Source organism: Stegostoma tigrinum, chromosome 21, assembly GCF_030684315.1.
Source record: "Stegostoma tigrinum isolate sSteTig4 chromosome 21, sSteTig4.hap1, whole genome shotgun sequence".
Lineage (NCBI taxonomy): Eukaryota > Metazoa > Chordata > Chondrichthyes > Orectolobiformes > Stegostomatidae > Stegostoma > Stegostoma tigrinum.
The window spans coordinates 32,717,728-32,742,331 of record NC_081374.1 but is presented as its reverse complement, the minus strand read 5'-3'; the positions used below and the strand labels follow the sequence as shown (position 1 = coordinate 32,742,331).

The following is a 24,604-nucleotide window of genomic DNA, read 5'->3' as shown; positions in this document are numbered from 1 at the left end:
AGTGTGAGTTGGAAACTTATAAAAAAGTTCCCAGATCTTGTTTTTTCTTGCATAGTGTCAAATTGATTCACACAGAATTCTTGACACTTAGAACTGGAAACACGCTTTTGTCAATGTGTCTAACTTTAGAATAGAAAGCTGTCCAAGGCCTCTTTTCCTTTATTAGTACATATTTGTCCAGTTAAAGAGTCATTCTGAAATACTAAAATTACCAATCGTTTTCATATTTATTATGTAAAAAAAATGCAGTTCATAATAACCCGCTTCAAAGTCGACTTGGGAAATGGAACTTTGGGTGGATTTACTCGAAGAAGAGGAGTTGCAGGTTTCAAGTAATGGGGGATGTCCAAGATACAAAGAACTAACATGTCCAGGAGTGAGGATGGTCAAACTGAATTTCAAATGTCTGCCAACTTGCTTCATCAATGCTGCCTCAAATGATGTGCTCTTCTTGGATCCCTCTCAAAAATTATTCCGCGCCTGTATCTAATTTATTTCCTGGATTCACTTGTCCATTTGTGCGTCAATCATAATTTGGGCTTTGACAATGCTCTTTTGCATTAGTCCTATAATGTTGCATATTAGTACTTAAAGTACCAAAGTGTGGCTCCCGTTCAAGTAGAATTGGTTGTACCATATCCCAACTGCTACGATGTTCAATTGAATCCTACAAGTCTAAAAACAGTGATGTTATTTTTTGAAAAAGTAAGACATACTCGCGCCTATTTTCATTCCATATGAAGACATTGCTTCCTCATAAACAGTTCAGAACACCACAGAGAAATTTTATCATTCTCAATCTAATCAATATTTCAAAAACCCCTCCAATATTTCTTTACAAATAAACCTCCAAATCTACATTGCTGAGTCAGGTTTGAGCTCAAATCTAAGATAAACTATTTACAGTGTACAAAGGCTCAGTTATCAAAGGGCACAGGTTATAATTAGCAAAAGTACTGAAACAAGACAATGAGCATTATTTTTATATGGTGAATGGTTTTATTCTGAAATGCACTGATTGAAGGAAAGATTGAAGAAGATTCAAAAGGGAATTAAGTAAATGCTTCAGGAAAATAAATTGTAGGGCTCTGTGAAAATAACAGAGAATTGGGAGTGATTATGTAGTGTTTCCAAAATATCATGAAAAGTGCAATACACTTATTCTGTGATAGATCATTCTGTGACTCTATGTACTTTAGAATAATACAACTGTTACTTACTCTCCTAATCTCGAAAAGTGATCCTGATTTAGACTGAACATGTAATCTCACATTGTGCTATAGAGAGAACAGAATACCTCTATGTGTCATTCAAACAGGAAACATTGGACTGCAGTGGGACAGTGCTTCCAAAGTACACTAAATGGAGTATACACAAGCTATATGCCTGTACACTTAACCTCAGCCTTGTCAGGATGCAGGCCATCTGCAAGATTTTCCCCCAGGCTTCATTACATCCTGTCATAATCTGTTTCCTGCTCACATTTTGACCAAATAAAAATAGAATGTACCTTATTGTCTTCAAAGGTTTTGCAGGAGATAGAAACTGTGCTTCCCTTTTAAGTGACAAATTAAAAGGGGTTAGATGTTCCAACTTGTTTTATTTTCCTCTCCTGAACAGCTGCTTTTTGAAGGAAGGATGTTAGAACAGGGTAAAGGAAACACCTACTTCGTAATATTTTTAGCCTCCAAGGAAGCACAAGAAGGGTATTTGAGCCGGTGGTTGGGAAATGCAACAAGAAAAATACTCAAAACTGCTGCGCCATTTAATTCACAAATGTATTAATGTTTTTCTTAAAGGACGTGCTGTGGATATCCAGCTACTTTCTCAACAAAACTATTTCCTAATCTGATCGTTTCATTGACAGCTGACAGTGAGCAGAAATCATAGACATCTTAGTGGTGAAAACTAAAGAAAAGTCTCCCTGGTGGATTATCGTACAGAACGGTAGCCTGTTACAGAAAGACATAAGCTACAATTTGAGTGATTGTATGCTGCATCTTCATTGCTGCTCAGTACATTTTATGAGCCAGATGAACTCTTGGTTATCATAAGTTAGATTTGCTGCTATCATTCTCCTTTTAGGCTTTTAATCTACAAGGCCACTTGACCTAGTGGCATGGAGGAAATCTATTAGTGAAAAGAATCTATTGCCTTGAATATGATTTTATTTATTGTGTGATAGCAACAATGTACAATTTACATTTGCATGAAGACATTTCTGCTAATGACTATGAGGAGATGTCGATGGTGGCTCTACCTCCTTCACGATCAAATGCAGTTCTCCTTACCCTTATAATATCATTACATTGGGTGGAGCTTAATACATTCCTCAGCACTTATCTTTCCAAAACATGCTCAATGCTTACCTACTCCCAAACTTTTATTCCATTTGAGGTTTATACTTAATTTTAATATTATTTAGTTTAGAGATGGGTTTTGAGCCAGTAGCATGTGGGTTTGGTCTGTGTCTATGAAGGGGTTGAATGATTACCTGGTTAGCATTTCTGCAGCCATGATGACTGGTTTTCAAACATTTTATGACAGACAAACTTCCTGGAGAATAAAGGGATTGCAATTTTCTCTGGAAGAGATTTTATAAGCAAACAACGTAAAAGTGTTGTGCATTGGGTTTCAGTTAGAAGATTCTGGAATTTTTTTTTGGCATGGAGAGAAAAGGACTAAGCTTAAAGGATGCCTTTTTGGCTTCAATTTTGCATAAATTTTGACTGAATATGAATGTGTAAGACAGTTAGCCTTGAAGAAAAGGGATATTTTAGCACTGTCAATAAATATATTTCCTCAGTCTAAGGGGGCTTAGTTTGAAAGTTTCAGACCAGATGTGTTGGGTTAAAAATCTGGAGAGATTATTTAAATTTGTGGAAACTTAAACTCCACTGTATGAAGACTGAAGGAACAGGCTGTTATATTCTCAAGGCTGGGAATTGATACCACAGTTGAATTATGGATGCAATTGAGCAGGAATTCTCTCTGATGTGATTACAGTAAAGAGGTTGATGTTGGGTCGAATGGAATAGTATTTTGCTCTGTGTTTTGACATTTTAAACCTATGTTATATGTAAATTGTTTGCTTTATTCTATTTTGATCATCAATTTTTACATGATAAAAATCTATTTTATTGTTAAAATCAAATCTGCGGCATTGACTGCTTGTAAATCAGTGAAAGACCACATCAATAAGATCAAACAAAATACGACCTGTCAAGCCAAGTTTTGGTCTGCTTCAATTTAACAAGTCCTTTAACTAGTTCAGCAAGGATCAAAACACCTTATTGACATTTCTAAACTTATGTACATAACATCTTTTACCACAACCCATCTTTCCCCAAGCTTCAACTTCACAAATTCAGGAAGTGAACAAGTTTCCTAATTCTTCTAGAACACATTCTGGTCAGACTTGGCACATCATTTGATGTTTGGCTGAACAACTTAGGTTTACTTAGGTCCTGTTCATGACCCTGCAAAGTATGTCAGCATTGCATCCATCATTAGATTCATATCCAATCCACAATGAATGGGTTTCCTTTGGTTCCTTTGTAAAACTTCATCAGCTGTACCTAATTATAGATAACTGGTAAGTGAGTAGGCCTCGCACTCAGGATATATTAGGGCGGCACGGTGGCTCAATGGCTAGCACTGCTGCCTCACAGCACCAGGGACATGGGTTCAATTCCAGCCTCGGGTGACTGACTGTGTGGAGTTTGCACATTCTCCCCAGGTCTGCATTGGTTTCCTTCGGGTGCTCCGGTTTCCTCCTACAGTCCAAAGACGTGCAGGCTAGGTAGATTGGCCATGCTAAATTACCTGTAGTGTTCAGAGGTGTGTAGATTAGGTGTGCTGTGGGGGGATAGGTCTGGGCAGGTTGCTCCGAGGGTCGGCGTGGACTTGTTGGGCTGAAGGATCTGTTTCCGTGCTGTAGGGATTCGATGACGATGAAAACTGCTCATGGTATTCCAGATGTGGTCTCCTTAGCTCCTTGTATTGTCGCAATAAGACTTCCCTACTCTTCTACTCCAACCCCCTTTGAAATAAGGATCAAACATTGGACTAGTCTTTCTGATTACATGCTGAACATGTGTGCTAGATTTCTGTGTTTCATGTGCAACTACCCACATATCACTTTATACTCTATTTGCCAACATTTTGCCCACTTAATTAACCTGTCATCAATATCTCTCTATAAACAGTTCATATCCCTCTTGCAACTTACCTTTCCACCTAATTTTGTGTCATCTGCAAATTTGGCTACATTGGCTTCCTTCCTTCAAGTCAGGAATATATTAGTATGATGGCAATGCTCGTTCTGAACTCTAACAACATTGCTTATATCTAGCTTTCTCTGTTTGTAACAGTGCCATTTTATTTTAAAGCTCCTCCATGTCAGCACCTGAATCACAACCCAAGACAGTTCATTGGCACTCTGCAATCTGTTATTGCCAAGTGTGACTAATATTCCAGTCGCATGCGACTTTTAGCTCACATTTGCTTCAACAATTTTCTCACCAGTCTGAAATATTTTCAGCATTGATTTTCATTTTGCGTTTTTGAATCTTGCCATGATTTTCTCCTCTGCAAGTTTCTGGACTGTCCAGCTCTTTCAACTGTTGTGTGTCTGCACAAGTCATTCTTTTTAAGGCTGTATCCAGAATAATCTCCTGAGATCATTAGAGTTCATGCTGCTGTCTACTTTTTTGAGTGATATAACTAAGTACAATTCCAATCTACACCATTGCTCATCATGATGTATGGTGCAGATTATTGCATGACAGCAATTCGGTACAATAGACATTGTTAAAAAGGTTACCTTTATATTTAGGCAGCAGACTTGCTTCCTTCAAGATACAGAAATGTTCTCAACGCCAAAGAGTGGTCACATCATTAGACTGCACACCTCAATTAGAATGCACCTCCCTTTCAGCAGGTGAAGGTTACCATTAAGCAATGCAGGCTGCTTTTAAGTGGCTATAAGAAGTTAACAAAATACAGTCCAATGCAGGTGCATAGACAAACAACAGAGGAGTTAAAACAAGCTGCATGTAGAAATCATTCTCACACAGCTGCATTTGCATAAATAAATGCAGATTACTTACACATCACTGCACTCATTTTCATGGGCGACCCAATTTAGACATCAACTGCATTTTTTTAAATTTGCTCTCAGGATCGGGCAATTCTTGCAAAATCACAATTTTTTAATTGTCTATCTCCTTTTTGTCCTGAGAAAGTGGTTGGCCTATTTTGAACTGCTCCTTTTTTATGGTCCTTCCTCAATGGAGTGTAGGCAGAAAACACACAACTTTCATCCACATCAATGTAAAAATGGCACATTACAATTGGTTGTGATTTGAGGGGAAACTTGTATCGAATGGTATTTTATCATGCTGTTTTCTCTTCAATGTAAAGGTTAAAGAACTTGGGCGACTGTTGAAATGGGCTTGATTAATCATTGTGAAGCCATTGTCACATTATCTACATGACAGTGTCTGTTCATTTACTAGAGTCCTGGAATATAATACCAGATATATAAATATTGTGGATACAAGGGTGGGTCAAAGGCTGGAAATTCTGTGGTGAGTAACTCACCTCTTAAATCCCCGAAGCAGGTCCACTATCTAGAACTATACATGTCAGGACTGCAATGGAAGTCTCCCCACATGTTTGGATGTATGTAGCTCCAAAAACTCTCTAGTAGCTTTACACTATCTAGGACAAACAGGCACTGTCTGTTTGACTGGTATCTCCTCCAATACCTTCAACATTTACCTTCTCTAGGACGAATGCAGAGAGGCAAAAATATGTATCATCTACAAAGTGCCCTGTGGCAACTCACCAAGGATTCTTTGACAGAACCTTCTAAACCAGCTGGACCAACACAACTAGAAGTAAAAGGGGCATAGTTGCAGGAAACATCATCATTTGACTAGGAAATACAAAACAATGCGTCACTGTCACCCAGTTGAAACCCTGGTACTCCCTCTCCAACAGCATTGTGGTGTGCTTGCATCCCATGGGCTGCAGCAATTCAAGATGGCAGCTCATCACCTTCATAAAGTCAATACGGAATTGGCAATAAATGCTGACTTAGCCAACAACACACAGCCCATGAACCATTCTTAAAAAAAAAACAGTAATAGTGAAAGAGGTTTCACATGTCTAGATCAGCCTGGGGATGTTCTGCTGAAGTCTCAACTTTCTTTTTATGCCGTTTGCCTGACAAAGAAAACATGCAGGCATCAGAGAAAGATGGCAGACGTGGGCAGAAAGGGAATTGTCCCATGAATTACCACAAACCTCAAAATGTTGCAGAGACCAAAACATTGTGAACTTAAATGCAGTGCTATGCCAATTAGTGATCTGCCCTCAACCACTAATTGACTAACACATTGGAAGCCCTTCCTCTCTCTTCTTTCCTCTGTCTCTTTCATGACTTTTTTGTGCACTTTTAGCTCTCATTGTTTCAAGCCATGCCACCCAGCAAAATCACTTTGTAATATTTTTTCAGTCTATGCTTCTTCTTGGTGCGGTAAAGGATCATTATCTTTTAACTCAAACACTGGTATTCCAAAGATGCTACCTCAAAAGGAGAGTACTATGACAGTTATCCGCAGGTTGAAACTCTTGGGATTCAAAGAACCTTTACAGCCTGCAACATAGAACATTACAGCACAGTACAGGCCCTTCGGCCCTCGATGTTGTGCCGACCTGTCATACCGATCTCAAGCCCATCTAACCTACACTATTCCATGTATGTCCATATGCTTATCCAATGATGACTTAAATGTACCTAAAGTTGGCGAATCTACTACCATTGCAGGCAAAGCGTTCCATTCCCTTACTGCTCTCTGAGTAAAGAAACTACCTCTGACATCTGTCCTATATCTTTCACCCCTCAATTTAAAGCTATTCCCCCTCATGCTTGCCGTCACCATCCTAGGAAAAAGGCTCCCCCTATCCACCTTATCTAACCCTCTGATTATTTTATATGTTTCAATTAAGTCACCTCTCAACCTTCTTCTCTCGAACGAAAACAGCCTCAAGTCCCTCAGCCTTTCCTCGTAAGACCTTCCCTCCAGACCAGGCAACATCCTAGTAAATCTCCTCTGCACCCTTTCCAAAGCTTCCACATCCTTCTTATAATGCGGTGACCAGAACTGTACACAATACTCCAAGTGCAGCCGCACCAGAGTTTTGTACAGCTTCACCATAACCTCTTGATTCCAGAACTTGATCCCTCTATTAATAAAAGCTAAAACACTGTATGCCTTCTTAACAGCCCTGTCAACCTGGGTGGCAACTTTCAAGGGTCTGTGTACATGGACACCGAGATCTCTCTGCTCATCTACACTACGAAGAATCGTACCATTAGCCCAGTACTTCGCCTTCCGGTTACTCCTACCAAAGTGCATCACCTCACACTTGTCTGCATTAAACTCCATTTGCCACCTCTCAGCCCAGCTCTGCAGCTTATCTATGTCTCTCTGCAACCTACAGCATCCTTCATCACCAGCCACAACTCCACTGACCTTAGTGTCGTCTGCAAATTTACTAACCCATCCTTCTACGCCCTCATCCAGGTCATTTATAAAAATGACAAACAGCAGTGGACCCAACACTGACCCTTGCGGTACACCACTAGTAACTGGTCTCCAGGATGAACATTTCCCATCAACTACCACCCTCTGTCTTCTTTCAGCAAGCCAATTTCCAATCCAACTGGATGTCATTTGCCCCTCTGTGCAAGTGGTAAGCTCCCAATCAAAGAAAGCATGACTTCCAGGTACTTGTTTCAACAATTAAAGTCCTAGAACTAGAATTGGCCTAATATTGAATGGCATGATGTTGGAAAGATGTAGTTAGGGGAGCATACCTATATTGTCATTATTCTGCTAAAGTTCTTTTGTCAAAACATAAAATCCAGCTTACAATTTCTGTAGCTATCAGTTGACTTTTTAAAACAAAAATCATTCATGGGATATGAGCATCATTGTTTAAGCCACAGCACTTACTGCCCCTGCCCAATTGCCCTGGAGAAGACAATGAGGAGTTGCCTTATTAAACTGCTGCAGTCAATGAAATGTAGATGCATCCACAGCGCTGTTCTGAAGAGAATTACAGGATGTTAACATGGCATTATGAATGGTAACATCCGTCCAAGTCCAGATGGTGTGACACTTGGAGAGGAACTTGTAGGCATTAGTCTATCTACGCATCTATTATTCTTGTCCTTCCAGATGGTAGATGTCATGGGTTTTGGAAGGTGCTATCAAAGGAGCTTTAGTGAGTAATTGTAGTACATTTTGGAAACTATTGCACACTGCTGCCACTATGTATCAGTGGTAGAAGCAATAAGTTTGAAGATTATAGCTAAGGTGCCAGGATGTTGTCGAGCATCTTAAATATTGTGGGAGACCGTTTTGGAAACAGTGATCACAACTCCTTAAGTATTAAGATAGATATGCATATGGATAAATCAGAACCTTGTGGGAAGGTAATAAATTGGGGGGGAGGGTGGGTGCAAATTACATCAGTATTAGGCAGGAACAAGAGAGCATTCATTGGAAGGAGTTGTTATCAGGTAAATCTACATCTGACAGGTGGGACTAAAACAGAAGGTCTGGCAGCATCTGTGAAGAAAAATCAGAGTTAGTATTTCAGGTCCCGTGACCCTTCCTTAGAACTGAGGGTCCCGAGGAAGGGTCACCGGACCCAAAATGTTAACTTTGATTTTCCTCCACAGCTGCTGCCACACCTGGTGAGCTTTTCCAGCAACTTCTATTTTTGTTCCTGATTTACAGCATCCACAGTTCTTTCTGTTTTTATTTGATGTGGGAGTTGTTTAAAGACCTGCTAATCAGGGCTCAGGCATATTCCAGTAAGGAGGAAGGAGAAGGATGGCAAGGAAAGGGACTCTTGGATAATGAGGAAGGTTGTGAATTTAGTCAAAAGGATGAATGAAGCATACGTAAGGTTTAGGAAGCCAAAATTCGACAGGGCCCATGAGTAAGGTAAAGAAAGCAGGAAATAATTTGAGGAGAGTAAGAAGGGACCATAAAATGACCACTGCAAACAAGGTTAAAGAGAATCCCAGAGCATTCCATACACACATTAAAAATTACAGGATAACTAGGGAGAAGGTAGGACCATTCAAGGATAAAGGAGAGAACTTGTGCTTGGGGGCAAAGGATGTGGACGAGATCCTAAATGAGCATTTTGTGTCAGCATTCACACAGGAAAATGATGTAGAGGATAGTGAGATTTACGTGAAGCATGGTATTATGCTAGAGCATTTTGAGATCTTGGAAGAAGTGGTGTTGGGTCTTTTGAAGAGCATTAAAGTGGATAAGTCCCAAAGGCTTGATGGCATCTACCGCAGGTTATTGAAAGAGGGCAAGAGCGGAGATTGCTGCGGCCTTGACCAAGATCTCTGGATCCTCATTGGTCACTGGAGAAGACAACAAAGTGTGGAGCTGGATGAATACAGCAGGCCAAGCAGCATTTGGACCACAAAAGCTGACATTTCGGGAAGGGTCTAGGCCCGAAACGTCAGCTTTTGTGGTCCTAAGATGCTGCTTGGCCTGCTGTGTTCATCCAGCTACACACTTTGTTGTCTTGGATTATCCAGCATCTGCAGTTCCCATTATCTCTGGTCACTGGGGAAGACCTGGATTGGAGAGGCATCGCCAAATAAGGGACAATCAGCATGGCTTTCTGCTGGGCAGATCATGCCTCATGAAAATTGATTGAATTTTTTTGAGGAGGTGACAAATGTGACTGATCAGAGTAGATCACTGGATATTGTCTGCATGGATTTTAGTAAGGCTTAGTAAGACAAGATCCCTCATGGTAGGCTCATCCAGAAGATTGAGACACATGGGATCTATGAGACTTGGCCACATGGATTCAAAATTGGCTTGTCCATGGAAAGCACAGAGTAGTGGTGGAAGGGTGTTTGTCTGGCTGCAGGTCCATGACTAGTGGCATTCCACAGGATCTGTATTGGAACCTCTGCAGTTTGTGATATTTTTAAATAACTCAGATGAAAGTGTAGATGGGTGGGTGAGTAAGTTTGTGAATGATACAAAGATTAGTGGAGTTGTGGATACTGAAGGAGGTTGTCAAAGGATTCGGGGGAGAAAGATCAGTTGCAGATATGGGCAGAGAAATGGCAGATGAAGTTTAATCTGGGTTAGTGTGAGGCGCTGCACTTTGGGAGATCAGATGTTGAGAAAAAGTATACAGTTAATAGGAGCCTGACTAGCATTGATGTACAAAGGGATCTTGGGGTTCAAGTAGATAGGGTGGTAAAGAAGGCAGATGGTATGCTTACCTTTATTGATCAGGGAATTGAATACAAGAGTCAGGGTGCCATGTTGCAGCTTTATATGACTTTGGTTAGGCCACATTTAGAGTACTGCATTCAATTCTGTTTGCCACATTACAGGAAAGATGTGGAGGCTTTGTAGAGGGTGCAAAGAGATTTATCAGGTTGCTACCTGGATGAGGGAGGTATGAGCTATAATTAAAGGTTATAAAAAACTTGGGTTGCTTTCTCTGAAGTGGCAGAGGCTGAAGGGAGACTTAATAGAAGTGTGTAAAATTATGAGATGCAAAGATAGGGTTGACAGTCAAAACGTTTATCCGAGAGTTTAAATGTCTAATACAAAGTGAGATGAGGGAAGAGCTCAAAGGAGATGTCAGGGGCAAGCTTTTTACACAAATGTTGTAGGAGTATGGAAAATGCTGTCCGGGGTGTTGGTGGCATCAGACATGATAGGGACATTTGAGGGGCTTTTAGATAAGCACATGAATATGCAAGGAATGGAGGCATATGAACCAAGGGCAGGCAGAAGGGATTAGTTTAGCTTGGTGTCATGTTCAGCACAATATTATAGGCCAAAGAACCTGTTCCTGTGCTGTACAGTTCGATGTTAACTGTACCTGTTAAGTGCAGAGTATTCCATTAGATGCCTTACTTCTTTGCTGATAGTGGATAGACTTTGTTATGACCAGACCCCAATGAGGATTACCAATCTGTTATGGATCCAGATAGGATACCCAAATTGTCAACTGTCATGTCAGGAAGGATGAACTGACTTCCCTTTTTATTCACCCCTCAATCTTAGTTAGTTCCAATAAAGTTAGATAGAAAAGGATTCCTTTCCTTGTGAAAACTGTTCTCCCTGATATAAGTGAATTTATTTTTTAAAAAAAGCCAATTTACCCAGGATTTGTTGATTGAACAAAAGAGAATTTATTAGTTACTAAACATGAGAAAAATTAATAACACAATACACGCACACAGAAATCAGAAATTAAAAGTAAGGCCGAAAGTAATAACAACAAAGATAAATAGGTTAATTTCTGAGTCATTCATGAAGAATTGATAGTGAAACTTTCAATTTCAATGTTATTTGTAAATTATTTGGTCTTGTTTACCTTTGAGCACTCAATATGAGAGCTCTTCTGACTTTTTTTTGTCTACCTATCTGGCTTTTAGAACTCACAGCAATACAACCTTTAACCTGCAGTGCAGGAGTGAGTACTAGATGCTTCATTGACTATGATCTTCACAGTATTAACTCTAGCGAATACACATGAACTCCTCAGACCACGATCACACACGATCCCATCAGCACACCAGCATACTATCTTCCACTAGCACACACACAGAATTGAAGTGATTTTTAACTGATTATATATTTTGAAGCACAGACTCATAACATGTCTCTTGCCTGAATGTTGTTTAGTCTTGCAGCATATTTGTAGTCTGACATAACTCTCAGGGGTTTACAGTCAACTTGGAGCACATTTCCCTTTTAAGCCCTGTCCTTTGAAGCTTCCTTGACACCTGACCAGGTTGACATTCTAGAAAGCTCCTGTCCATCCAGGCACTGAATTAACATCTACAGTCAGTTTTTGGCTGCATATCTTCAAATAAAACGCATGTAAATACAAGTTCAAGATACAAATGTTCAGTGTTAATCTCTGTCATCATCTGAGTAATGGGGAATCGGGACCTGATTCGCTTGCTGTCAGATTTCTAGATCTGCTCTTGCAGTTTATTTTCAGGTCAACACTAAATGTTGATAGTGGGGGAATTCACTAACGGTTATGTTATTAAATGTCAAGAGGGATTGGTGAGATTCTTTTTTGTTGGGCATGGTCATAGCAGAAATGTTATTTGAATGCTGTCCAGGACTAGGAAATATTTTACTCTGGAAGTTTAATGCTTGTACTTTTTTCTGTAAAAGCACTACAATGTCAATGCAATCAACTGATCCACATTTTAATGTGATATTGCGATATTAAATTCAGCCACCAGGTGGCAAAAACAGAAATAGGACTTGAACATCTATTTAGAACCATGGGAATTGTGAATAGATGTTAAGAAGGTTGAGGGGGAGGGAAGAGGCGGTGTGGTTAAAAAAGTAAATGAAAGGTGTAACAAGTGTAATAAAACAAAGAAAAATAAAATTAAGCAATTGTTTCAGTTTAATAGTAACGTACTATTTGTCAGGCAGGTGTTAAAGATAACAACTGGTAGAATTTAAATTCAATTCATAAATGTGGAATGCAAAGTGATAGTAACTGTGACACTCATCGCTAATTATAAAAGCTGATCTGGCCCACTGATATCCGTTTAGGGAAGGGAACCTGCCACTCATAATTGCCCTGGTTTACATGTGATTCCAAACCTACAACAACGTAGTAACTGCCCTTTGCAATGACATTGCAAGCCAACACATTCACTGCAAATTAGGGGGCGGGCAAACATGAACACCTTGCCAGTGATACTCACAGCCCACAGAAAAAAAAATAGGAAATGGAATGTTGTAATTTCTGGAAAATGCAAACAATTGTGTTCATGTCTGATGACAATGAGTGAGTAGTGCAAAATTCTTGAAGTACAAAGTTCTGATGCCCCTGTCGACAGCCGGTAGGCATTAGCAATAAAAACAAACTCTCAAACCCATCAAATATTTCTCCAAACACATCAATCAGTACAAATCTATCTAAGATTAGCCTGAAAGATGATGCACCCCTTACATGATACAGGAGGTAGTGGCATTGGAGATATGTGGTGTTTGGGAGATGAGGAACCTTCCTGCCGATAGTGGGGAGGGGAGATTTTGAAGCTCGTGGAGTTCACATTGAGACCATTAGGCTGCCGGGTTCACAAGTGGAATATGAGTTGCTGTTCCTGCAAACTTCGGATAGCATTGTTGTGGCACTGCAGGAGGCCCATGATGGACATGTCGTCTGCGGAATGGGAAGGGGAGTTGTTCACAGGCTTCAAAATCTCCCCTCCCCCTAACCGCATCCCAAAACCAGCCCTGCTCGTTCCCGCCTCCCTAAACTTTCCTTCCACCTATCTCTCCTCCCACCTCAAGCCCCTCCCCCATCTCTTACCTACTAACCTCAACCTGCCCCCTTGACATATCCATCCTCCTTGGACGGACCTACACTCAACATAACTGGCTCCATCCCCACCTCTTTGACCTGTCTGTCTTCTCTCCACCTATCTTCTCCTCTATCCATCTTCTATCCGCCTCCCTCTCCCTCCCTATTTATTTTAGAACCCCCTTCCACTCCCCCATTTCTGAAGAAGCGTTTAGGCCCAAAACGTCAGCTTTCCTGCTCCTATGATACTGCTTGGCCTGCTGTGTTCATCCCACTCTACACCTTGTTACCTAAGTATTAAATGAAGAAAGTTTTGCTAAGACTTTTATTGAAGCTTAACATGTGGTTCAGCCTCATATTGTAAAACAATGTGGCCATAAAACATTATTATCCAGGTAATGGATACTGTTGCTCATGTCACCTGTAATTCATTTGCCAATCTCCCTAAATTTGTGCTTTAGATGAGTTCTGAAGAAGAATCATACTGGATTTGAAATGTTAACACTGTGTGTCTCCACAGATATTGCTAGATATTGTAATCTAAGTATTAAATCAAGAAAGTTTTGCTAGGGGTGCAGAAGCAGTTGAGCTAGACAGCACCCAGGGCTGAGGGAGTTACATGGAAGATCTGGGGAATCTGGGGTCGTCTCCCTTGAAAAAGTGAAGTTAAGAGGAGATTCCATAGAGAATCAACATCATTAAAAGTTTTAATAAAATTAATAAGCAGAAACTATTTCCACTGGTAAAAAAGTGGGATCCAGTGTTCAATTTTAAGGTAATTGAAACAAAGTACTGTGGATGCTAGAGATTAGAAATAAAAACAGAATGTAACAGTGCAATGGGTCTAGCAATATCTGTGGAGGCAGACACAGTGTTAACATTTCAAATCCGGTATGATTCTTCTTCAGAACTCACCTAAAGCACAAATTTAGGGAGATTGGCAAATGAACTACAGGTGACATGAGGAACAGTTTCAGTGCAGGATGTGACAATCTATTTTACTTGACATAACATGTTGGTATGGTTGGAATGCACTGTGTGAAAGAATGGTGAAGCAGACTCAAGTGCACCTTTCAAAACAGAATTAGGTAACAATCTATGGGAAAGAGCAGAGCAGCAAATCAGGAGGCAGCTGCGAATTATCACAGAACTCTGAGAGTCATTGCCACAGACATCATAACTGTACTGGATGTGAGTTTGCTCGCTGAGCTGGAAGATTAGTTTTCAGACGTTTCGTCACCATTCTAGGTAACATCATCAGTGAGCCTCCGACAAAGCGCTGGTGTTATGTCCCGCTTTCTATTTATCTGGTTAGGTTTCCTTGGGTTGGTAATGTCATTTCCTGTGTTGGTGATATCATTTCCTGTTCTTTTTCTCAGGGGATGGTAGATTGGCTCCAAGTCAATGTGTTTGTTGATGGAATTCCGGTTGGAATGCCATGCTTCTCGGAATTCTCGTGCGTGTCTCTGTTTGGCTTGTCCTAGGATGGATGTGTTGTCCCAATCAAAGTGGTGTCCTTCCTTATCTGTATGTAAGGATACGAGTGATAGTGGGTCATGTCGTTTTGTGGCTAGTTGATGTTCGTGTATCCTGGTGGCTAGCTTTCTGCCTGTTTGTCCAATGTAGTGTTTGTCACAGTTCTTGCAAGGTATTTTGTAGATGACGTTCATTTTATTTGTTGTCTGTATAGGGTCTTTTAAGTTCATTAGCTGCTGTTTTAGTGTGTTGGTGGGTTTGTGGGCTCCCCTGATGCCAAGGGGTCCGAGTAGTCTGGCAGTCACTTCGGAAACGTCTTTGATGTAGGGGAGAGTGGTTATGGTTTCTGAGCCCGTTTTGTCTGTTTGTTTGGGTTTGTTGCTGAGAAATCGGCGGACTGTGTTCGTAGGGTACCCATTCTTTTTGAATACGCTGTCTAGGTGATTTTCCTCTGCTCTGCGTAGTTCCTCTGTGCTGCAGTGTGTGGTGGCTCGTTGGAATAATGTTCTAATGCAGCTTCGTTTGTGTTCTTCTCAAAACTCGCTATCATAACTGTACGGCAGATCAAGGAGAACCTGGTGTGGTTAACCCTTAAACACTACATTGGTGTTTCTGACCCTCCCTCCCCTCTCCTTTGACAAAAACAAAAGGGGTTCTGGGATGAAAATGGCTGACAAGGTAAAGGTGTACAAGGGAGCAACCATTAAGAGAGTGGGCCAGGGTAAGACTGGAATTGCTGAGGACTTTGCTCAAGAGGTTTTGGCGATGAGAGGCTGAGCAGGGGTACAGGAAAATGCAGGTAAGGGCTCTTTAACTCTACTTTCTTTATGCCTAGATTGAAGGCATTGGGGAAGGCATGCTCCTCTTGCAGGATGTGGGAGATCAGGGAGACTTCCAGCGCCCCTCTAGGCTACACCTGTGAGAACCGTGTCAGGCTGCAGTTCCTGACAGTCTGCATTAGGGAACGGGAATGGGAGGTGGAGCTGGATACACTCAGGATCATCTGGGTGCAGGGAATATCATTGCAAGAGCTATAGCAAAGTGGTCACTCCTCTGTTGCAGGCTGTAGATAGCTGGGTGACCACCAGAAGAGGTAAGGGTGCAAGGCAGATAGTGCAGGTATCTTCTGTGATCATCCCCTCAATAAAAAGGATACCACTTTAGAAACTTGTGGGGAAGATGACCTTTTCGGAGCTAGCAGTCAGGTAAGTGGCACTGTGACCAGCTCGGAGGCTCATAGGGAAAGTGTGCAGTCAGACACTGATAGGAGACTCAACTGTGAGGAGGGACAGACAGGAGATTCTGTAGCCACAGAAGACACACGAGGATGGTGTGTTGCCTCCAGAGTGCCAAGGCAGTTGCAAAACATTCTGAAGGGGGACGGTGAAAGGCCAGAGATCATTGTCTACCTATGTCATTTGTACCAATGTGCACAAAGGGATGGGGTCCTGCAAAATGAGTATAGGGAGTTAGGTAAGAAGTTAAAAAGCAGGACCTCAAGGGTAGTAATCTCCGGATTATTTCCTGTGCCACGTGTTAGGGAGGATGGAAATAGAAAGATAGGCCAGAAGAATGCATGGCTGAGGAGCTAGTGTAGGGGGCAGAGTTTTCAGTTCTTGGATCATTAGGATCTCTTCTGGGGTAGTAGTGACCTGTGCAAGAGAGATATGTTGCACTTGAACTGGAGGGGGTCGAATATCCTTTTGGGGAGATTTACTGCAGTTATCTGGAAGGGTTTAAACTAGATTGGCAGGGGGGTGGGGTGCTGAATAAACAGGGGCCATCGAGAAGTCAAGGGAAAATATGTTAGCCATCAAGAGCAAGTTTATGATTCAGGATCGACAGGAGCACTGAAAAGGGAGGGAAAATACTTCTAGTTTAAAGTGCATTTATTTCAACGCACAAAGCCTATCTGGTAAGGCAGATGAGCTCTGAGCATGGATTGGCTCTGGAAACTGGGATATTATAGCTATAACAGAAACACGCCTGAGAGAAGTGCCGGACTGGCAGCTCAAAGTTCCAGGATACAGAAGCTACAACCATGACAGAAGTACAAGTAAGCAAGGACAGGGAGTTGCCCTTTTCATAAGGTATGATATAACAACAGTGCTCAGAGAGGATATTCTTAAAGGGTCATCAAATGAGGCTATATGGTTAGGACTTCGAAACAAGAAGTGGGTGGTCACTCTGTTGGGACTGTATTATTGACCTTCAAACGGCCAGTGCATACTAGACAAGCAGATTACAGAGAGATTGCAGATACCTGTAAAAATAATAGAGTGGTATTGTTTAGAGATTTTAATTTCCCCTGTATTGACCGGGCCACCCAAAGTGTAAAAGGCCGAGATGGGGTGGAATTTCTCAAACGTTTCCAAGATTGTTTCCAAAATCAATATGTAGAGGACCCTACTTAGGAGTGTTCAACACTGGACTTCCTCTTATAGCAAGTGACTGAAGTGTCAGTCAGGGAGCACTCTCTTAGTATTAACATAGTTATGGAAAAAGATAGGGCTGGTTCACATGTTAAGATGCTAAACTGGAACAGGGCCAATGTTGGGGCCATTCGACAGGATCTAGCAGAAGTCGATTGGTGGGGTGTACTTGAAGGAAAAGGAACAACTGGCAATTGGGAGGCTTTTAAAAGTGTGATTTCAAGAGTCCAAGGACAGTATGTCCCTGTTAGGGCGAAGACAAAAGCTGGCAGGTTTAGGGATCCCTGGCTGACAAGGGTTAATGAGGCTCCAGTCAAGAAAAAGAAGAAGGCATACAGTGGGTCTAAGCTATCTGGCTCAAGATAATCCCTAGATGACAACAAAAAGTGTAGGAACACAATTAAGCGGGAAATCAGAAGCGTAAAAAGAGGGTGTGAGCTGGGTCTGGCAGATAGGGTTAAAGACAATCCTAAAAGGTCCTATAGCTATATTATGAGTAAGAGGCTGTCTAAGAGGAGAATAGGTCCATTTGTGGATCAACATGGCCGTTTAAGTGTGGAGCAGGAGATGGGAGAGATTTTTAATGATTATTTCTGCTCAATGTTTAGAACATAGAACAATTCAGCGCAGAACAGGCCCTTCGGCCCTTGACGTTGCGCCGACCTGTGAACTAATCTAAGCCCCTCCCCCTACACTATCCCATCATCATCCATATGCTTATCCAAGGACTGTTTAAATGCCCCTAATGTGGCTGAGTTCACTACATTGGCAGGCAGGGCGTCCCACGAACTTACCACTCTCTGAGTAAAGAACCTGCCTCTGACATCTGTCTTAAATCTATCACCCCTCAATTTGTAGCTGTGCCCTCTTGTACAAGCTGAAGTCACCATCCTTGGAAAAAGACTCTCACTGTCCACCCTATCTAATCCTCTGATCATCTTGAATGTCTCTATTAAATCCCCTCTTAGCCTCCTTCTCTCCAATGAGAACAGACCCAAGTCCCTCAGCCTTTCTTCATAGGGCCTGCGCTCCAAACCAGGCAACATCCTGGTAAATCTCCTCTGCACCTTTTCCAATGCTTCCACATCCTTCCTGTAATGGGGCAACCAGAACTGCACGCAATATTCCAAATGAGGCCGCACTAGCGTTTTGTACAGTTGCAGCATGACATGATGGCTCCAGAACTCAATCCCTCTACCAATAAAACCTAACACACCATAAGCCTTCTTAACAGCACTATCAACCTGGGTGGCAACTTTCAGGGATCTGTGTACATGGACACCAAGATCCCTCTGCACATCTACACAATCTTTACATTGCCCCGGTATTCTGCCTTCCTATTATTCCTCCCAAAGTGAATCACCTCATTTTTATCCGTATTAAACTCGATTTGCCACGTTTTGGCCCAATTCGCAGTTTATCCAAGTCTCCCTGCAACCTGCAACATTCTTCCACACTGTCCACCACTCCACCGACTTTAGTGTCATCTGCAAACTTACTAACCCAGCCACCTATGCCTGCGTCCAAGTCATGTATAAAAATGACAAACAGCAGTGGTCCCATAACAGATCCTTGAGGTGTACCACTAGTAACCGGACTTCAGGCTGAATATTTTCCATCAACCACCACTCGTTGCCTTCTTACAGAAAGCCAGATTCTAATCCAAACTGCTAAATCTCCCTCAATCCCGTGCCTCTGTATTTTCTCCAATAGCCTACCATGTGGAGCCTTATCAAAGGCTTTACTTAAGTCCATGTACACCACGTCCATGTTTACTGTGGAGAAAATTATGGATGCTAAGGGAAAAAGAGAAACAAGTCGAGATGTTTTGGAATGCATACACATTACCAGAGAGGAGGTGTTTGCAGCCTTAAAACATATTAAGGTGGATAAATCCCCCGGGTCTGATCAAGTCCATCCTCAGTCCATTGTTGGAGACGAGGGTAGAAACTGCAGAGATTTTTTCTCCATCTTTAGCCACTGGTAAAATTCCAAAAGACTGGAGGGTGGCTAATGTTATTCCATTGTTTAAGAAAGGCCGCCAAGGCAAGCCAGGGAATTATAGGCCAGTGAGCCTGCAGCAAAGTGGTAGGCAAGCTACTAGAGAAGATACTGAGGGACAGGATCAACAAACATTTAGACAGTCAAGGTCTGATCAGAGATAGTCAGCATGGATTTGTGCACAGGAAGTCATGTTGACAAATCCTGCAAAGTTTTTCAAAGAGATAAGAGGTAGGATGATGGTAGGGCAGTAGATGTCATTTAAAAAGGACCTCAGTAAGGCCTTGATTAGGTCCCACACAGCAGGCTAATCATGAAAGTTAGGTTGCATGGGATCCAGGGAGAGCTAGCTAATCGGATTCATAATTGGCTCGATGGTAGGAAGCAGATGGTGATGGTTACAGGTTGTTTCTCGGCCTGTGACCAGTGGTGTGCTACAGGGGTCAGTGCTGGGACGTTTGTTGTTACTTACATCATGATCTGGGTGTGAATATACAAGGTATGATTAGTAAGTTTGCGGATGATGCAAAATTAGGAGGTAACGTTGATAGTGAAGAAGGCTATCAAAAATTACAGAGGGATCTTGATCAGTTGGGGAAGTGGGCTGAGAATTGGCAATGCAATTCAATACAAATAAGTGTGAGGTGTTGCATTTTGAAAAGTCAAACCCAGGTAGAGGTTATACAGTAAATGGTAACTGAGGAGCGTTGTGGAACAGAGGGACCTAGGAATACAACACATAGTTCGTTGAAAGCGGCGACACTGGTAGACAGGCTGGGGAAGAAGGCATTTAGCATGCTGGCCTTCACTGGTCGAGGCATTGAGTATAGGAGTTGGGACAATATGTTACAGTTGTATAAATCATTGGTGAGGCCACACTTGTAACATTGTATATAATTTTGGTCACTCTGTTATAGGAAAGACATAGTAAAACTGGAAAGGGTGCAAAGAAGATTTAAAGGATGTTGACAGGATTAGTAGGCCTGAGTTATAGGTAGAGGTTAGACAGGATAGGACTTTCTTCCTTGGAACATAGGAGAATAACGATATATAAAATCATGAGGGACATAGATAGGATAAATGCAAATTGTCTTTTTCCCAGGAATGGGGAATTGAAAACTAGAGAGCAGAGGTTTAAGCTGAGAGGGGAAAGATTTTAGACAGACCTTGAGGGGCAACTTCTTTACACAGAGAGTGGTACATTTATGGAATAGGCTGCTGGATAAAGTGGTTGAGGCAGGTACAGTAGCAACATTTAAAAAATATCTGGATAGGTACATGGATGGTAAGGTTTTAGAGGATATGATCCAAATGCAGGCAATTGGAACTAGCTGAGTGGGCACCATGGTCAGCATGGACCAGTTTGGGCTGAAGGCTGTATGACTCTATGACTTGCAGTGGAACTCATCGGCTGTTTCTACTAAAGAGCAAGCAGATGCATGATGGGCTAAATAGCTTCCTCTTATCCTGCATCATTCTATGATAGCAGTACCTACACTCGGGTCGTGACAAACAGCAACACCTCCCAGTCGCGAACCATTTCAACTCCCCCTCCCACTCATTGGACGACATGTTGGCCTCCTCCAGTGTCACAATGATGCCATCTGATGGCTGGAGGAACAGCGCCTCATATTCCGCCTGAGAACCCTGCAGCCCAATGGTTTCAATGTGGACTTTACGAACTTCACAACCTCCCCACTCCCGACCTCATCCCAAGACCAGCCCATCTCGACCCTGCCTCCTTGACCAGTCCATCTTTTCTCCCACCTATCCGCTCCCCCCAACTCACTGACCAATCCCCACCCCCATTTCCTACCTACTCGGCTCAGCCCCAGCTCCTTGGTCTGTCCATCTTCCGTATCACCTACCCGTCCCTCCGTCCTCACTGACCAACCGTCATCCCAATCCCACTCACCTTTACAAGATTCATCACAGCCTCCTCGACCTGTCTGTCTTCTCTCCACCTATCTGCTCCTCTATCCACCTTCTACCATCGCGTCCCTATCTCTCTATTTATTTCAGAGGCCCCTTCCCCTCTCCCATTTCTGAAGAAGGGTCCCAACCCGAAACGTCAGCTTTCCTGCTCCGCTGATGCTGCCTGGCCTGCTGTGCTCATCCAGCTCCACGTCTTGTTATCTGCATCATTCTATGATGCTATAACTATCTGCCCACGTCTTATTGTTTCATGAGCAATCAAAAGGAAACAGTTTGATGTGATCTTCAAGTCAACCTTGTGGAGAAATGGTTACATACTTCACTGAACATTCCAGTTTACTTTTATCTTCATATCGCAAAGGTAAATATCAAAATCAGGAATTCTCCAATTAACACCTTTCTGATGCACATTGATGATTTTGAGGAACATGTTCACATTAATTATGTTGAGACTCATCTTTCATATTCTTGAAACTCGAATACAATTTGATCATTATATCCAAATCAGCAACTTTCATCCACATTGCATTCAAATCATTATATATGTTAATGTAAAAACACAATAAGATGTAATCTGCCATTGCAGCATGTTACTCATTATTGACCTGTGCTGCAAAATGTAAGATTTCCAACAATCGCTTCTTAATGTCATTCATGATTATGGAGGGTCATTAACTCACCACCAGAAGAGGGAACAAAATCTGATAGAAAGGCTTTCCAACTATCCTTGTGCACCTCATTTTAAGCACCCTATACTGTTAGACGTTTGAGTACAGGCCAACTTATTGTCTAGAAGCCTAAGCAATGACCAAATTAGGAAAAAGAACACACGTAAATTACTAAAAAGGTCAAAATCATGTCTACAGAGTTCTTTCTCCATTTAAAATATATCATGTAACATTGCACCAAACTGATGCCATACCAAATCTATGAAGTCATGTCGGAGTACAATTAGGCTAGATTTATAATGGCTTAAAGTTGGCAGCATGCAGACAGTACAGATTAAGTTGACTCTGTACCATCACCCTTCTAATTGCAAATGGATGAACTATGAAGGGTCAACTGACTGCTCTTATTTTTTGAATTACAACTTTGTACACTTTGATAAGTACAGTTAATGCTGAAAGAAAACTTACTTGTACATGAAAGGAGCCACCGTTGCTGTGTTAGGATGACTATTTTGTGTTGGAGAAGGAAGTTTAATAACATTGCTGTTTACAGATGTTTTTATTCCACCAGTAAATGTGCGTTTAGGAGAAGAAACAGAAGAGACAGACAATTCTGAAACATCTTCATTCTCATCTAAAAGTAAATTGGAGAAACTGTAGGATTTCCAACTAACATCCGATTTCCATTGCCTTTGGCTTGAAGCGCTTTTAGGTCTCTCTATATCTGCTGTACCTCCACAATTCGACAGATGTAACAAATTATCATTTGAAATACTGAATCTGGATTTACACTTTCCCCTGGGAGGAAGAGTTGCAACGCCTTTTTGTACATCATCCAAAACTTTGCTCCTCATGTGGGTCAAGCCTGCAATTCGAGAGCCTTTTGTAGAAGCAATTTTTCTTCTGGAATTGATTCCATTACTATCTTTCCTCTCTTCTTTTTGACTTCTATTTGAGATTTTTGATGCTGCCTTCTGCATGCTTGCCGTCTTGTTCAGAGAGTGAACAATTCCCTTCTGTGATATCCGTGGACTGTTGTATGCTGGTCCTGCAGTCTCTGTTTCAGTATTGCACAATTCAGTGTTGCCAAGTTCTAATGAAATATCCTGCCCTCCGTTGTTCAAACAAGTCTCAGCTCTACTCTGCGTAGCATTTTTCGAAGTCTTACTGTGATATTTCACTTCCTCCACTGGTCGATTTGCATTGGATAAGCCTTTTTCATTTCCTGAGGCAGGTACCTTCTGCAAATCATTTACTGAGGAAGCAACTGAAGCATTAAGCTGCCTAAGAGGCTGTTTTGAGGATGCCTCGGTGGTTTGTTTTCTATTAGGTGGTACATTTTTGGCCTGAGAATTGGTTGAAACATGCTGATGCCTTGTGGTTGAACCTAATTGTATGTTCCCATTCATAACTGGAAGTTGAGTTAGATGGTCAGATAAATCTGAAAGAAAATTGAAAATTCAATTACAGGATTATTCTTGTCTTGCAGCGAGTGCGACTAGTTTAAATGAGCAGCTAAAGTTGAAAAGGCATGTTGCATAGGACTTTTTTTTAAATATATCGTAGCAATATGAATTTCTGCCTGTAGATTTTTCCTGCTGGGGCAGGTTGATAACTTTTTTATAACTACAGGGAGAAAAATAATGGTGGATTCATATTTGAAAATTTTTAAAAATTATTCAGATGATTCAGCAAATTGAAAACAGAAATATATCATAATATTTGTAAGTCTATATTAATGTACTTATACACATGGCTCACTTTTTCCTAAAAAAAAGTCTGGCATCATCACATTCCTGTTGTTTTTTCTGGAAGTCAAAGCAGACTTTGCTCCAGTTATTCTAAATAGGAACCGCCTGTAAAAGTGACATTTCCAAGTTAATCTAGAGGCAAAAACTTCATAAATTATGCAGCTGTACCAAACTTAGATATTGAAATGAGCAGCAACTTTTAAAACTATGATCCTGGAAAATTACAAATGCATTAATGTAAGAAATTGAAAGAAAGAAATTCCACTTTAATTGCAATACAGCTACAATATCATAAGACACCAATATTTATTATCACAACTTAATTCAACCAATTGCCAGTTTGAATCTATATTGGTAGCTTTGGTCACGGAATTGCCCGAGCACATTGAAAAGTGTGGGACAAGTGAAAACATTCTATCTTCTGAAACTAAAGCAAACAAAACCATAATAGCTATTTAATTTTATGTTTTACTCAAGTCGTTCTTGACTCGTTGACTGCTTTTCTTGGTACGAAAGCCACACAATTAAGTAATTTAGAAAACATTATGTCCCACCTATTCCTCATCAGGTCTAAGACGTATTTCCCCTAACATCCTTATGGCCGCTCCCAATAAGAAATGTGTCAAGGCAGTTTTTTTTTATTTTTAAAACTAACTATTAACTTGCTGGGAAGCTCAGTGAAATGCCTGTCTCTCTTGATTGATAAATTTCATTTATAGCTTGTATGCTGCCTTTCTGCAATAATTAGTATTACAGCAATACAGATGCAATGTTTTACAATCTCAAAATGACAGAAGCTTATTTCACATTGAAACAAAAGGTTTTCTCTATGGTTGCCATGTTCATCATCTTCAACTTTTGTGTTCCATTCTTTCTCAAATTCGCATCTGAAATTTAGCTATTATCTTAGATTTAATTA

At 41.2% G+C, this 24,604-nt stretch overlaps 1 protein-coding gene across 1 annotated transcript in view; it reads right to left on the bottom strand.

Moving 5' to 3' along the window:
• Positions 1 to 24,604, bottom strand: part of LOC125463028 (neuron navigator 1-like) — a 618,648-nt gene that overhangs the window by 413,769 nt on the left and 180,275 nt on the right. The window contains exon 6 of the mRNA XM_059653430.1: positions 22,403 to 23,375. Within this exon, the coding sequence (XP_059509413.1) occupies positions 22,403 to 23,375 (973 nt within the window). The remainder of the gene's footprint in view (positions 1 to 22,402; positions 23,376 to 24,604) is intronic.